We start from the raw sequence: 14,707 nt of genomic DNA, 5'->3' as shown, positions 1-14,707 counted from the left end.
CAGGACTCGGTCATGGGCTCATGCCCATCCCCCTGCACCCTGTGAGAGCAGCTCATCCCATGCCATGGTGCCCACCACCCTCACCTGTCTATCATGCTGGGGAGGGATGGCCCAGGAACAGCACAGTTGGTCTGTAGGTTGGTTTGTGGCTCACCAGCAGTGACTATGACTGTGCCATCCTTCCCTGCCTCTGTGAGAAGCTGTGGGGCACCCAGCTGTCCTTGGAACAGAGCAGTGCTGGATGCATGCCATCGAGCTCCCTCTGAAAAGATGACACAGTGCCGACAACTGCAAATAAAAGCCTTTACTAGGAGCTGGATATGACAGATATGACATAACCTTGCTGGGGGGTAAAGCCCCCTTCTTGGGGCAGCTCTCCCACCTCTGGGACTCAGCACATCTACCCTTAGCACCTGGCACTTTCTGCTGAGGGTATCATCCTGTCCCACACAGGCAGGATACTGCTACCCAGTGCTGAGAGTACCTAAACCTCTGCACATAGCAAGGGACTGCAAGGAATGTTGTTCCTCCCGAGTGGCCAAGGATAATGGGCTCCGAGGACAGGAGGGCGTCAACCAGCACACAGGATCCTCGGAATGCCCACAGGTGCCCAGGAAGCCCCTACTTGAGGCTGGATCTGCCTAAGGCATCTTCAGGGCAGAGGCTACAAAGCACCAAGCAACAGTGCAGGGGAAAAACCTTTGCCACCCTGTGACACCATCCCCAGCTGCCATAACACCCTCACTCCCTAAGCTGGGGACTGGCTGCAGGATCCTGTCCCAAGCGTGGCACTCCTTGCTAGAGGTCTGGGCGTTCTTCCTTGTCCCATTTGAGTGGGGTCTTGCCATCAGTGGTGGGTGCTTGGGGGGGGCAGCAGTATTGGCAGAGACTTGGCAGGAGCAAACTGGAACTCCTCTGGCACAGGGGCATCAGGCGTCTCCTTGCGGTAGAAGCCCAACTCCTGCACCAGCTGGTTGATCTCCTCCCGGGTCATGTCGCTCAGGGGAATTCTCTGCACCCAGACAGGGGCTGTAGCCTGGCACATGTGGAGCACTGACCACCCCAGGACTGTGGCTGCAAGTGCCACACTGCCCACTCACCTCTAGCTCCTCATACCGGAGACTGAGGAGCACAAGCTCAGGGTCGGCACCAGGCAGGTGTTTCATCTCCAGGTTATGGCTGGGCAATGTGTCAAGGAGTGGGCAGCTCTGGTCGGGCTCATGCAACCCTTATCCCATCCCATCCTATCCCATCCCATCCCATCCTTGCCTATCCTGTACCATTCTCCATCCCAGCCCACCTTCTCTCATACCCCAGACTTCCATCCCATCTGTTCCATCCCCCACCCCATCCTTCATTGCATACCATCCCACCTTGTTTTCCATGTAATACCATCCGATTTTCCATCACATCCCCCAACCACCCATCCTCCACTCCTCACCAAACCCTGTCCTTCATTCCCTTCCTCCCTCAGCCCATCCCCTCCCATACTTCATTCCCTTCCATCCCATCCCATCCCATCCCATCCCACCCCCGCAGCCGCCGCCGGCGGGTACTAGAGCGGGATGTCCTGGGTGACGAACGCCTTCACCTGTGGAGAGTGGCCGGTCGGGCTCGGCTCAGCGCTGGGAAGCCCCGACTCCCCGCCCCGGCCCAGCCCCGGTACGTACCTCCCTGAGGCGATTCAGCCGTCACCCGCCGCAGGTCTGCAGGAGAGAACACCTTGTCAAGCCCTCGGCGGGCGCCGGTTGACCTCGGCACGCCCCGCGGCGCCCGCCCGCGCTCACCTCCACCTTGCCGCGGGCCAGGTCCCGTAGCACGGCCTCGCGAAGCCGGGGGTGCTCCGAGCCGCCAACCCCCGCGAGCGCCGCCGTCAGCAGCAGCCACAGCCAAGGCCCCGGACGCGGCCACGACGGCGACGCCCGCATCGGTCCCCACGCTGCCACGTCCGGCACGGCTCGGGCGCGCGCACAACACCACGCATGCGCACGGACTCGCGAAAACGCCGAAACGGACATGCGCACACGCGTGCGCGCACAGACGGACGCGCGCTCACTCGCGTGCACGGACATGCGCAAAGGTGAGCGGTGCTCGCTGGGTGAGTGGTGCTGAGTCCCGGGAGCGCGCACCGTGCACAGACAGGCCCCACACAGACAGCTGTCGGGGGATCGGAGAGACGAGATGCCCTTGGTCTGCATCATGAAGCCGATTTTATTGAACGCGCTCCTGGTTTATATACCTTACAAGTACAACAACTATATCTATATTTCTTAGTAACATTGCTTAGCTATGGGCTAGTACAAACATACGCATACACCTTGATCTCTTCCTTCATCGGGGTCTTGCCTCGACTTGCCAGGGCTTGTAGCCTTCTGGCTCATCTACTTCTGTAATGAGTTCAGCAGTACTTTGAGTCCTGCTTCCAAGCTGTATTCCCACACGTAGCAACACACAACAACTGCTCACAAACTGGCACCACACAGATCAACAGCGTCACCACACACAGAGCAACACACAGAAGACTCTGTGCACAGACCAACAATACCAACACTCATACAGCAACTTACACCGTGCACAGACTGGCACCACAGAAAGCAACAGCACCACCAGCAGCGGCACACACAGTTGTGCACAGATCGACACACAGAGACCATCAGCACCAAGACACAGAGAAATACACACACAGCTTGTGCAAACAAGCACCACACAGACCAACAGCACCGCCACCAGCAGCACACACACAACAACACACAACAACCATGGACAGACCAGCACCACACAGACCAACAGCACCACCAGCAGCTGCATACACACAGCATCTGTGCACAGATCAACACCACACAGAGCAGCAGCACCGACACACACCATGCACAGACTGGCACCACAGAGACCAACAGCAGCACCTCTAGCAGCACACATCAACCATGCACCAACTGACACACAGAGACCAATAACATCAACACACAGAGAACAATACACACGCCATTCACAAACTGGTACCACACAGACCAACAGCACCAACACCAGCAGCAGCACACACAGCAACACACACCAACCATGCACAGTTTGACACACAGAGACCAAGAACACGAACACATACAGAGCAATACTCACCAACAATACCAACACAGAGAACAACACACAGAAACAACTACACATACACACACAGAACACTCACACACCATGCACAGACCGACACAGAAAGAACACACACCAAGAGCAACACACCCCAACACCACATGCCAACACATACATACCAACAGCACACTCCAATACAGACACACCTCCCACACACCAGCCCTGCACACACCAACACACTCACCCCAACACCACACAACATGTGCACAGACCCACACTCAACAACTCCGCACACTCCAACACCACACAAACTATCTCACACATGACACCCACATTGCACACATCCACAGTATGCACACTGACACCACATATACAAAGACACACAGACACCCAGGTCAGGGTGTGTGCATTCACACACAGCTGTGCACACTCACATGCCCTCCTGCACACACAACTGTACACACACACACATGCACCTGTGTGTGCACACAGCCCTCCATACATTTAAATGTAGTCTGCATAGAGGCACATGGGGTACACATACTGCTACCCACCTTCCAGTTGCTCCCAGCCATGCCTGCAGCTGCACATATCAGCCTACACCACAGTGCACAAGTGTCGCTAGAGGACATGAAAAGAATAATACTTACACAGCTAAGTTCAGAGCAAAAAGAAGGGAAGTTTATTTACTTGACCTCGTTTATATAGATTCTGGACAATGACCAGGGACTGGAGAATAAGGTTGCCACCTCTCCACCCCACTGGCCAGACTAGAAATCTATCATTGTCCCTCCTCAGAGAGGAATGCGAAAACAATCACTTTGTTTATGTTACAATCTGTGAGAGACTCCACTACAAAAATGCAAACAAATCAGAAGGCTAAAAGTCAGGGCAACACACAGAGACACAGCCAGCACCCCACACATGCAATAGTGTGTGCACACATGCTGATCTACATGTACACCCAGCTGTATGCATACACTGCACACACACACATCTGAGGCACATACATCATGTACAACTGCACACACCCACCTCAAATCCCTACACACACACACACACACACACCCCTTCCCACTGCACCTGCACATAAACACCATGCACAGGCACATCCTGGACACAGGTCATGGGGTTTTGGATTAACTGAGGATGGAGGCAGCTCTGGGGGCTCTTTTTTCCCATCACCTGTTCAGGCAAGGTCACCCAGAGCCAGGGGCCCAGGACACTCTCCATGTGACTTTTGTGAATATCCAAGGATGGAAACTGCACACCTTCCTGGGCAGCTTGGACCAGGGAAAAGTGTTTCCTGACGTGCAGAGGGACTCTCCTGCATTCTAGTTTGTGCCCATGGCCTCTGGTCCTGCACTACAGGGAAAACCTAGTCTTTGTCCTCTACACTTCCCCTCAGATATTTATATACATGGATGAAAATCCCCCTGAGCTTCCTCTGCTCTGGGAGACATAGTCCCAGGTCTCACTGTTGCCATGAGTTTTAGCTTTCTGAATTGTTTACATTTTTGTAGTGGAGTCTTCTCACGGATTGTAACATAAACAAAACAATTGTTTTCACATTCCTCTCCGATGAGGGACAGTTGATGGACTTCTAGTCTGGCCAGTGGGGTGGAGAGGTGGCAACCTTATTCTCCAATCCCTCGTCATTGTCCAGAATCTATATAAGCGAGGTCAAGTAAATTAACTTCGCTTCTTTTGCTCTAAACTTAGCTGTGTAAGTATTACTCTTTTTGTGTCCTCTAGCAACAGTCTCACAGCTTATCCTTATATGAAAGATGATCCAACCATTCCTCCGTGGGGCCTTTCCCTGGACTCCCTCTAGCATGCCCGTGTCTCCAGGACTTGCTCTTGGGAGCTCTGCACTGGACACAGCATTCCAGGGGTGGCTTCACATGTGTGCCTCCATGACCTCCTGTGATCTGCTGACACCACCCCCAGTGCAGCCTAGGATGTCATTCACCTGCTTTGCCCTGAGGAGATGGTAAGCTCATAGTCAATGTGATGCCGCCCCTCATATCCCTCTGCAAAGCTGCTTTGCAGCAGCGTGGCCCCCAGCATGTCCCAGTGCTGGGGTTGTTCCTCCCCAGGGGCAGGCAGGACCCTGCATGCTCCCTGGCTGAGCCTCAGGAGATTCCTGATGTCCCATTTCCCCAGCCTATCCAGGTCCCTCTGGATGGACACAAGGCCCTCTGGTTTTCCAGCCACTCCTCATAGTTTGCTGTCACCTGCACAGTTGCTGAGAGTGCCCTGTCATGCTGTCCAGGTGGGATGAAGATGTTAAACAGGACAGGGCCCAGCACCGACGCCTGGGGACACCATGAGTGACTGGCTTCCCACAAGACTGTGTGCCACTGACCTCCATCCCTGGATCCAGTCATCCTGCCTCAACTTCTGTTTATGTAGCCCATATGCCAACAGCTTCCCTAGGAGAAGAAGGTGAGCCTGGCACCTCCAAGCAGTGCAGGTGAACACTGTCCCCTCCTGTTCACATCTGCCAGCCGCTCACTCCATCGCGGAAAGTGGTTGGGTGGCCAAGCAAGACCTCCCCTTGGAGAAGCCAAACTGACCCCTCAAGAAGTTGTTGTTTGTGTGCCCAGTGATGGTTACCAGAACTTACTGCTCTGCCATCCTCCCAGGATGAAGGTGAAGCAAACTGGCTTTGAGTCCCCCTTCGCACCCTTCCAGAAACTAGCAGTGACATTGACTCTCCTCAGTCCTTTCCCAGTTGCCACCATTGATCACAAATTATTGCAAATGCCCCCCCCACCCCGCCCCACGATAGCAGGAGCCACTTCCCACAGTTCCCTTGGCTACTGACTCACTTCAACAGGGACCCAGGGATCTTATACTCTCTGACCAGTATCCTCCTCCACTTCGCTCCTTAATTCACCAGGGTCTTCCTCCTCCCCCTCAAGTTCCAGCCTTCCCCAGACACTGTAGCAGGTACAGGCTGAGGGTGGACCCGTCACCAGGACCCCTGTGTTTGTGTGCACCCCAAGTGCAGGTGTTCACACCTGCCTGTACAAAGTGCTTCACTGGAGTACATGGACACTGCCACACACAGGTGCAGCAGCACCTACACACAAAGCTGCATACACACAGCTGCACAGAGCTGCACATACACATGCACACACAGTGCTGCACACATAGAGCAGTACACACACAGAAGTGCACAGGCAGCACACACACACAGCTGCTGCAAGGGTGTGTGTGCTCACCAATAATGCAAACAGTCCGCAGCAGGTCACAGACATATCTGGCATAAGCTGACACAATAGCTGCAGCGGTGAACACGGTGATATACACAGTAATGCACCAGGGCAGGCATTCATTTGCAAGGACAGGTGCTCACGTGCAATGACAGGTGTGCAGGGACACGGGTGGACGTGCAAGGACAGGTGTGAAGGAGCAAGTGCTCTCGCTAAAAAAGGCTTTCGGAGGGCAAAGGGAGGGCGAGGCACAGGCCGTCACGTGAGCGGGGCGGGGCGGCAGGTGAGCGAGAGGCGGGGCCGCTCCTGCGCTTTGAAGGCGCCGCGCAGGTGGCGGGCGTGACGTCACCGTGCGGCTACGTCACGGGGCGGGGCCGCAAGGTGCGCGGGGCCGCTCCGGTCTCCTTCTGCCCATGGAGCCGGCCCGGCCCGGCAGCGCAGACCGGGGTTCGGCGGCCGACCCGGGCTCCCGAGCCGGCCCCCCGCGCGGCCCCGGGAGCACGGCTCTGCTCCCGCCTGACGCTGGGGCTTCGGCGGCGCCTTTCCTCGGCGGCTGCGTCCCGGGAGGCCGTAGGAGCTCCCGACCGGACGGGCACGGCTTCGGGCACGGCTGCTTGCTGCGCGCAGGAACCGAGGAGCGGCCTCCGGCCCGGACGCCCCCCGAGGGTCTCTCGCTGCCGGCCCTGCTGCCCTCCGTCCCGGGCGGTCCCCCGTCCCCGGCAAATCCCGGCCGGGCTGCCTTCCCCGCGCCGGCCCCGTCGGAACGGCGGGAGATGCTGCCCAAAGCGGAGTCCAGCGATCACATCGCGGCCTGGGCAGGCCCCGCCGTGCCCCGCGCCCCCACGCTGCCTAAGGCCGTGTCCAGCGAGTTCCTCGCCAGCGGGTGGGCGGGCCTGGCCCCCCGAGTGGAGCCGGGCGAGCTGCCCGTCGTCGCCCGGCCCCTCGACCGGCTCGGCCCCGGCGACGTCTGTGATCCGCTGCCGGACTGCCCGGCGGACGGCGCTTTCCGGTGAGTGGAGCCGCGGGGGGCTAGCGGTGCTGTGGGAGCAGCACTCGTCCTTCCTCTTCTTTTCGCTGTGGCGGGTTCAGCAGAATCGGGGTGCGGGGCTGCAGGCAAGCTCCCGGCGAGGAGGATGCCTGGTGCCCACTGTTCGTGCGGGATATCGTGATTGAGACACCGACTGTGGAGCGAGTGCCACCTGCCTCGACTGTCCCCAAGCGCTGCGGCTAGCGTGGCTCTGCTCTCCTTGGCTATTGGAACGTGTCCCCTGTGACTGAGGCTCCTCCTGTCGCTACCAAAGAGCCTGCGGGCCCTTAACTGGTGCCCGTTGCGCAATGCCATTAATGTGTTGTGACGGCTGTAGCTTTGCGTTGGTGAATGATACCGCTGCGGGGCTGTAGCAGCGCTGTCACATGCACTGCCCTGGCCTTAGTGGCTGGCAGGGACTGGGAATGGGAACTGAGATCCGGGTCCTTTTCCTCAGCAGCTTAAGCCTTCCTGGGGAAAGCTGGGGAAGCGGTTTTCCAGAGACACCCTGTCTTGCAGCAGCCTACCTTTGTCAGCTGATTGTGATGAAGACAAGGGCTCTTTGTGCTGGTTTCTAAAATTTCAGGTGCAGATCCTGGGGGATCTTGGAGGCAAGGACCTATCTCCCGCATACAGGAGTTAAGGACCTGGTGTATATGCCATGACTAAGCTTCAACCCTGGCTATTCATGTTGCCAGCAAAAAGCCTCCTTGGTAGATCTGGGGACTGAACAGGGTTACAGGGAACCCCTCTGAGCCCTCGTGTTAGCCTGTTCTTCCTTTGTCCTCCCAAGCATCACAGTGGTCACCTGGAACGTAGGTACAGCCATGCCCCCAAATGATGTGACGTCCTTGCTGCACCTCAACACGGGCGAGACAAACGATGTGGACTTGATCGCCATTGGGTAAGAGGATGAGGTGCGGCTCCCCCTTTTCCTTCCCCTCGCCCGCCCCCAGGGGAATCCCCTAAGCCCAGGGGGACAAAGAATGGAAGAGCTGCAGCCTCAGCCTCTCCTGGGGCATGGGGAGAAAAGAAGGGCTGTGCATCACCAATGACAGCATGTCAGAAAAGATGATGGAGACTCAGCTCCTAGTAAAATGGGAGTGAGAGGAATTGAAGTCCTTGAGTACTGATTAGACTTGAATCCTCATTGAGCCTGAGGCTGGCTATGCTGGACCAAGTTAGCCTGGCTTTTGCTGTGAGCCATGGTACCCCTTGGGTGAGTCTATTGAGGCATTTGACTCACCTGGCTGAGTCCTCTGGAAGCACTGCAGGCCTCAAGGGCATAGATCTGCTGTTCTTCTGAGGCTGGATTGGCTTCATGCCCCTGCTATGCAGACCTGCTGGCAGGGCAGTGCCACAGCATTGTGGTGAGGCTGGTGAGCTGAGGGCAGCTGTCCCTTGAGGACTGCAGTGGTGTGTGAATTCCTGCTAAGGCCAGAGCTGTGCTGTTTTTGCACAGGGAGCAGGAACCAGCCTCTGCCTATAGGTATGAGGTAGAAGAGCTGGATCTGCCTCTAGGACTGCCCCCAAGCTCCCAGCTGCAGGGGCATAATGGTGTAAGGGCTGATGCTGCTGGAGCTATGATGCTGTGTTGGAGCCAGTCTCTCAGTCCCCTCAGCCTTGCGGGCCAGTGGATGGGTCTGTGTGGCTGGCAGAGGTCAGCCTGATGGATGAGGTCAAGTGTGTAGCTGATATTAAGGGACCTGCTGGGACCATGTTCTAGCCAGGGCAGAGTATCCTCCCTTCCTGGCATCTCTGACTGGTGTCCTTCCTCTGACCTGTGTCTTTGTGCTCTAAGCACTTGATATTTTTGGGCAAGACATTTCCTTATTGCACTGTTCTCTGTGGACATTTTTATCTCTCTTCATAAATTGCTAAGTGGGGAGGAGCGCTACTAATTTTCTGGTTGCTGCTGCTCTGAATTATGCAGCTCAAATACATCTGGACACTTCATGCTGTTGGGATGTGACTTCTCTGTAGAGACTGAAAGGTCCTGTAAGTCCCTCTTGCATACCGAGGTGGGCTTTAGGCTTCTGCTCAACCCTGTGCAGCTTAACTCCTTCTGCATTAGAAAGGGCCAAGGCCTGCTGGATTCAGGGCCACTTGTGCCTCCTCCCAGCACGTGGCCCAGAATCACTGGAGCAAGGACATGGCTTGTGTTCTGAAATCAGTGTCTTCCCTTGAACTGCCCTTCCCACCCTGTCCTGCTGCCTAGCATTGTGCTTTGGCAGCTATCCCAAGTTCTCACTAACTGGGATGCTTTCCTGGTGTGGCTGAAGGACCTGTACATTTCCTCCCAGGCTGCAGGAGGTAAACTCCAAGATAAACAAGCGCTTGAAGGATGCCCTCTTCACAGATCAGTGGAGTGAACTCTTCATGGATGTGCTGAGCCCCTTCCACTTCATCCTGGTAAGGAATCCTGAAGGAGTTAGCAGCTGGTGTTCTCTCTCCCTGCCAGACAGGTGGGACACAAGGACTGAGAGCTGGACTGCAGGATGGAGGGAGGTGCGATGGGAGAGCTGGCTGTCTGCAGCCATCTAAGCAGCAGGGACCACTGCTGCATTTCGCTCAGCAAGTTGTTTGGCTTGTGCCACCCAGCTGCCTTTCCTGCACTTATGCTTCCCCTCTGGCGCTTTGGGGTGACTTTATGTTGTCTCCTGTATTGAACCAGGGGGAGGTGGTGAATGTGGGAACTTGCCAGTGCTGCTGGCAGCAGCCTGCGAGACTCGGGGCAGGCTCAGCTCCCCCAGACAGGTTCAGCTCCCCAAGGCATTTACCTCAGAGCATACGTAAGCCCAGCATCACTGAGGCTCAGGTTTGGCTGTCAGTGTTCAGGAGGGCATGCACAGATCTCTGAACCAAATGGTTAGACACCTGTGGGATGGCGGGGGCACATGAAGGGTGGAGATGCTGCCCTGTGGCCTGGAGCAGGGGAAGTTCTCCCCAGGCTCTCTACCATCCTGCTCCAGCTCTTACTCCCATTCCAGGTCAGCACAGTGCGGATGCAAGGTGTGATCCTACTGGTGTTTGCCAAGTACTACCACCTGCCCTTCCTGCAGGACATCCAGACAGACTGCACCAGGACAGGGCTGGGGGGATACTGGGTGAGTGTGGTTCTGGGGGGAGATTGCAAGGGGCTGGCTTCCCAAGGAGTCATGGGATCCTCTTGGTGCAGGGCAACAAGGGCGGGGTGAGTGTTCGTTTGTCCATCTTCGGCCACATGGTCTGCTTCCTGAACTGCCACCTGCCAGCACACCTGGAGAAGGCAGAGCAGCGCAAGGAGGACTTTGCCACCATACTGCACATGCAGCAGTTTGAGGGGCCTGTGGCCAACGGCATCCTGGACCATGAGTGCGTACCCCATCACTTTGCTCCACAGTCTGGGCTCTAGCGCCAGTCCCAGTCCTTGACCACCTCCATGTAGGGCCTGGGGTCTGTCCCCTCATCCCAGCACAGCTTGGAGATCAGGTCTTGCCTGCAGAGCTGGCCCAGCATTGACTCAGCATGGTGGGGTAGGTGTTTAGGGGGCAGCCTGGTCTCACCACATTCAGGGCTGGTACAGCTCCTGCCTTAACTAGCACTTAACTAGTTTGGGACTAGCTGCGCAGAGGGGCCACCTCTGCCCTGGTGTCCTGGCTGTGCGATCTGAATCCCATGGGTGCCTCACTACCCTTGATTTCAGCTTGGGGAAATCTGGCTCATTTGGCTAATAGTGCTTGGTTGTACCTACAGAATCCTGGCAGCTGGCCAGGCTGCCAGCCAAGCACTGGCCTGTTCCAGTGCTCCCAAGAGTATCTGTGCTGTCGGCTAAGGTTGCCCCCAGGCTGGGGGCATCTTACCCTGATGTCCCTGGCTCTGGCAGCCTCAGCCCTTTCAGCCTGTTGCCCTTGCTGCCGTCCACAGCCTCGTGTTCTGGTTTGGGGACCTCAATTTCCGCATCGAGAGCCTGGACATCTGCTTTGTGAAGTATGCCATCGACAGCAATGTCCTGAGCCAGCTCTGGGAGAAGGATCAGGTGAGGGATGGGCATGTTGCCAGCCTACAATGGACCCCAAGCAGCTATTGACCCTCCCTAAAACTGCCCATGCAGCTGTGGGACAGGGCACGTCCTCTTGCAACCTGTAGGACATGAAGGGCCCTGGCTCTCATGTCTCTGGGGGAGGAAGGGACAGCAGAGTCCCAGGTCAGTCTGGATGGCACACTTCCCTCATCAGTGTGTATAGAAGAGCTGAGGCATTGAGTCTACAGACTAGATGCTGGCACAGATGGACAGACCCTGAGAGCTGTGGGAGCTGGCAGGAATGGGCTGGGATGTCACAGTGTGTGAGAGTGGAGAGATCTTGGTGGGATTTGCAGAGGGGTCTGGCTGTGGGGGCTGCTGTGCTCCTTAATGTGCTCTCTTCCCCACAGCTGAACATTGCTAAAAGCACGTGGCCTGTTCTCAGAGGCTTCCAGGAGGGACCCCTGAACTTCCCACCCACTTTCAAATTTGACGTGGGCACCAACAAGTATGACAGCAGGTAGGAGAGCAGAGCTGGGCATGAGGTGGGGCTGAGAGATGCAGGAGCCATGGGACTCAGAGCCAATGTGGGTACTGGTGTGGATGGGTGGGGAGAGCAGCCATGCTGGGGTGGGTACAGGCCGGACTGGGATGTGATGGTAGTGCTGGTGCCAGTGCAGGTCTGTCCCTGCAGCTGTGCTGAGTGCCGAGATGAGCCGCGTCCCCTGCCCACACATGCTGTAGTGCCAGGGGGAGGCAGTTTGGGTTAGAGCCCACTGCCCCTGCCCGGCAAGAGATGCCCTTCTGTGCCCTGCAGTGCCAAGAAGCGAAAACCTGCCTGGACTGACCGCATCTTGTGGAAAATAAAACCTCCCAGCAAGGGGTTGGGCACAGGTGGGCACCGGCCCAGCCAGGGTGTGCTGTCAGTGAGCCAGCTGTGCTACTGCAGTCACATGGAATATACTGTCAGCGACCACAAGCCAGTAGCTGCCATCTTTGCCGTGCAGGTGAGCCACTGTCCAGGGCTGCTGGGAACACAGGCAGGAACTGCAGGGAGGGAATGCCTGCCCTTATGTATAGGGGCCTTCTGTTTGGCAAGCTCAGCTGCCTTGACCCTTACTGAGGGCTGCTGTGGGTATATGCATGGGGATCCTGGGCAGCAGAGGCAGTTCTTTGCTATGCCCTTGCTCACCATGTACCTGTCTCTGACAGTTTGCTTCCAAGGTGGACAAGCCCCTGGTTGAGATTTATGTGGCTGACGAGTGGAACAGGCCTGAGCAGGCAGTTGTCAGGTACAAGATGGCTGTTGGCTTCCACCGGAGCTCCTGGGACTGGATAGGACTCTACCGGGTAGGGGCTTGGGGGCTGCTGGGGCTGGAGGGAGTGGGGAGCACTGCACAGCACTGCGGGGTCCCTTCTGAGTTACCACCCCCACCAGCAAACGTGGTGAGGGCATGGAACTGTGCCCTCTATTACCCTGGCGTCACGATGTGGTCCTGCTTCAGGAGGCTCAGGTCCAGCAGTTCCCTCTTCCTCCTGCTCTGTGGGCCCCACAGGGCCCCAGGGCACACCTGGTGGGGGGTTCAGGGCAGCTTTGGGTCACGCTGTGTGAGCAGAGGTGGCTGAGCAACAGGAGACTGAAGTGATGATGCCGAGTGGAGCTCACATTGTCCCGCTTGTGTTCCCCCATGTATTGTGCACAGGTGGGCTTTCGGCACCCTAAAGACTACGTGTCCTATGTCTGGGCCAGGAGCGATGATGGGGAGCGCTGCCTGGAGAAGCAGCTCTGTGCACAGGTGAGGTGGGGCTAGCCCTGCTGTCTTGCTGGCGTTTTTGGCCCACAGTGGGGGGACAATGTCCTATCTGTGCCCCCAGATAGGGGAAGCAGGCACCTCATTACTGCTTTTTGCTGAGCCTGGGGCAGGCTTATGGTGTTGGCAGCAGATTTCTGCTTTTGGCTGGGGTTGGAGGTGGGAGGGGGGGGCAGGGGCAGCCCTTTGCCAACGAGGTGTCTCTGGGCTGCAGGTGATGTTCTCTGAGGAAGCACTGCCCAAGGGGAATGGCGAGTACATCCTTGGGTATTACAGCAACACCTCCAGTAGCATCGCTGGTGTGACTGAGCCCTTCCAGGTGAGCACAGTCACGAGGTGAGGAGGGATGGCAGGGGGCAGGGGGGTGTGTGTCTCTGGATGGAGGAGGCCAGCTGGTGTGGTGCCCAACAGTCTCCTGTGAGGGTCAGCTAGCAGTGCTGATGCAGGGGTGCAGATTTCCCTCCCCAGGTCAGAGGAGGGCAGCAGCTCTACGGACAGCTCAGGCAGCAGCTCAGAAGAGGATGACAGTACACTTGTCCTCCTGGCCCCCAAATCCCGTAGCCCCAGCCCGGGCAAGATGAAACGTCACCGGAGCCGAAGCCCCAGCCTGGCCAAGTTCCAGGGCCTCATCCTGCGGCCATCAAGCCGGGACAGGGGTACAAGCCGCAGTCCCTCACCCCAAAGCCGTTGCAGCCTCCCCAGGAATATCCCAACCATCCATCTGCCCCAGGAGGAGCAGGGGCACCATGGAGTCAAAAGCAAGGAGTTGGGACAGGCAGCAGAGAGCCCAGAGGGCAGCTGGTTCTACCAGACTGTGCAGGAGCAACGTGGCCTCCAGCGTGTCTCTGCTGACAGCTCCCTGGCCAGGGCTGATCCCCGGAATCTGGGCCTGCTGCCTGCACTGCGCCTGGAGATGATAGACCAAGCCCTGGGCCGGCGGCGGGAGAGCACAGACCAGGGCTATTATCCCTGCCGGAGAATGAGCCCCACCAGCCCCGCAGGCTGTGGCACCTCCCCAAATGAGGGGCACAGCCCCCAGGAACTGGACAGACATAGCTGTGCCATGGGCCGTTGATGCAGTGGCTTCCTTCCTTCTCCGCAAAGCGCGCTTGCTCTGTACTTTCCTCTGCCACTTCCCTGCTGAGACACTCCCTCCCTTATTTATTGCAGTGACTCCTCACCCCTGTTGTGTGCCTGGCAGGTAGAGGCCCCCCCTCCCTGCCCCCATCCCAAGCTTCTGCCCTGGGCAGGGCTGTGAGGTGACAACACTAGGGAGGGTGGGCAAAGCTGGTCTAATGCGGTTTGGGGAACCCCTCATGAACTTCAATGCAGGACTCTTGTCCCATGGGAGGAGTGCTGGCCTCACACCTGAGGTAGCACTAGAGGCCAGGGCAGGGCTCTGGCAGGAATGGTGATGGGCACAGAGCAAGGACCACCACAGGGTACCCTGGAGATCAAAGCTTGCTCCTTCCCTGCTCTACCACTGTGCCTCAGCCTGAACATAGTGAAAGTCACAAAATAAATGATCCTGCCCACCCCAGCTGCATTGTGCTCACTGCTGGGGGCA

The 14,707-nt window shown here is 57.3% G+C and overlaps 2 protein-coding genes across 3 annotated transcripts; one reads left to right on the top strand and one right to left on the bottom strand.

The window, feature by feature from the left end:
* Window positions 1-289: 289 nt before the first annotated feature.
* SELENOM (selenoprotein M) lies at window positions 290-1,947 on the bottom strand. Its single transcript, XM_040080681.2, is given in 6 exon segments — window positions 290-870; window positions 872-1,012; window positions 1,101-1,179; window positions 1,557-1,591; window positions 1,671-1,706; window positions 1,788-1,947. Coding segments are annotated over 6 exon segments (504 nt in total). The 5' UTR covers window positions 1,929-1,947; the 3' UTR covers window positions 290-798.
* Window positions 1,948-6,693: 4,746 nt separating this feature from the next.
* INPP5J (inositol polyphosphate-5-phosphatase J) lies at window positions 6,694-14,675 on the top strand. 2 transcript variants are annotated; one of them, XM_040080996.2, is made up of 12 exons: window positions 6,694-7,308; window positions 8,120-8,230; window positions 9,630-9,738; window positions 10,317-10,433; window positions 10,505-10,680; window positions 11,233-11,344; window positions 11,740-11,849; window positions 12,147-12,336; window positions 12,542-12,679; window positions 13,033-13,125; window positions 13,355-13,459; window positions 13,595-14,675. In XM_040080996.2, the coding sequence occupies exons 1-12, from the start codon at window positions 6,713-6,715 to the stop codon at window positions 14,213-14,215; spliced, it is 2,478 nt and encodes an 825-aa protein (XP_039936930.1). In that variant the 5' UTR covers window positions 6,694-6,712; the 3' UTR covers window positions 14,216-14,675. The 2 variants fall into 2 exon arrangements, with proteins under 2 accessions (XP_039936930.1, XP_039936931.2); XM_040080997.2 differs by having other exon boundaries at window positions 13,609-13,805.
* Window positions 14,676-14,707: the final 32 nt, after the last annotated feature.

The sequence above is a fragment of the Hirundo rustica genome, chromosome 17 (genome assembly GCF_015227805.2).
Source record: "Hirundo rustica isolate bHirRus1 chromosome 17, bHirRus1.pri.v3, whole genome shotgun sequence".
Lineage (NCBI taxonomy): Eukaryota > Metazoa > Chordata > Aves > Passeriformes > Hirundinidae > Hirundo > Hirundo rustica.
Note: the sequence above shows the minus strand (reverse complement) of the source record. Positions and strands in the feature narration are given on the sequence as shown.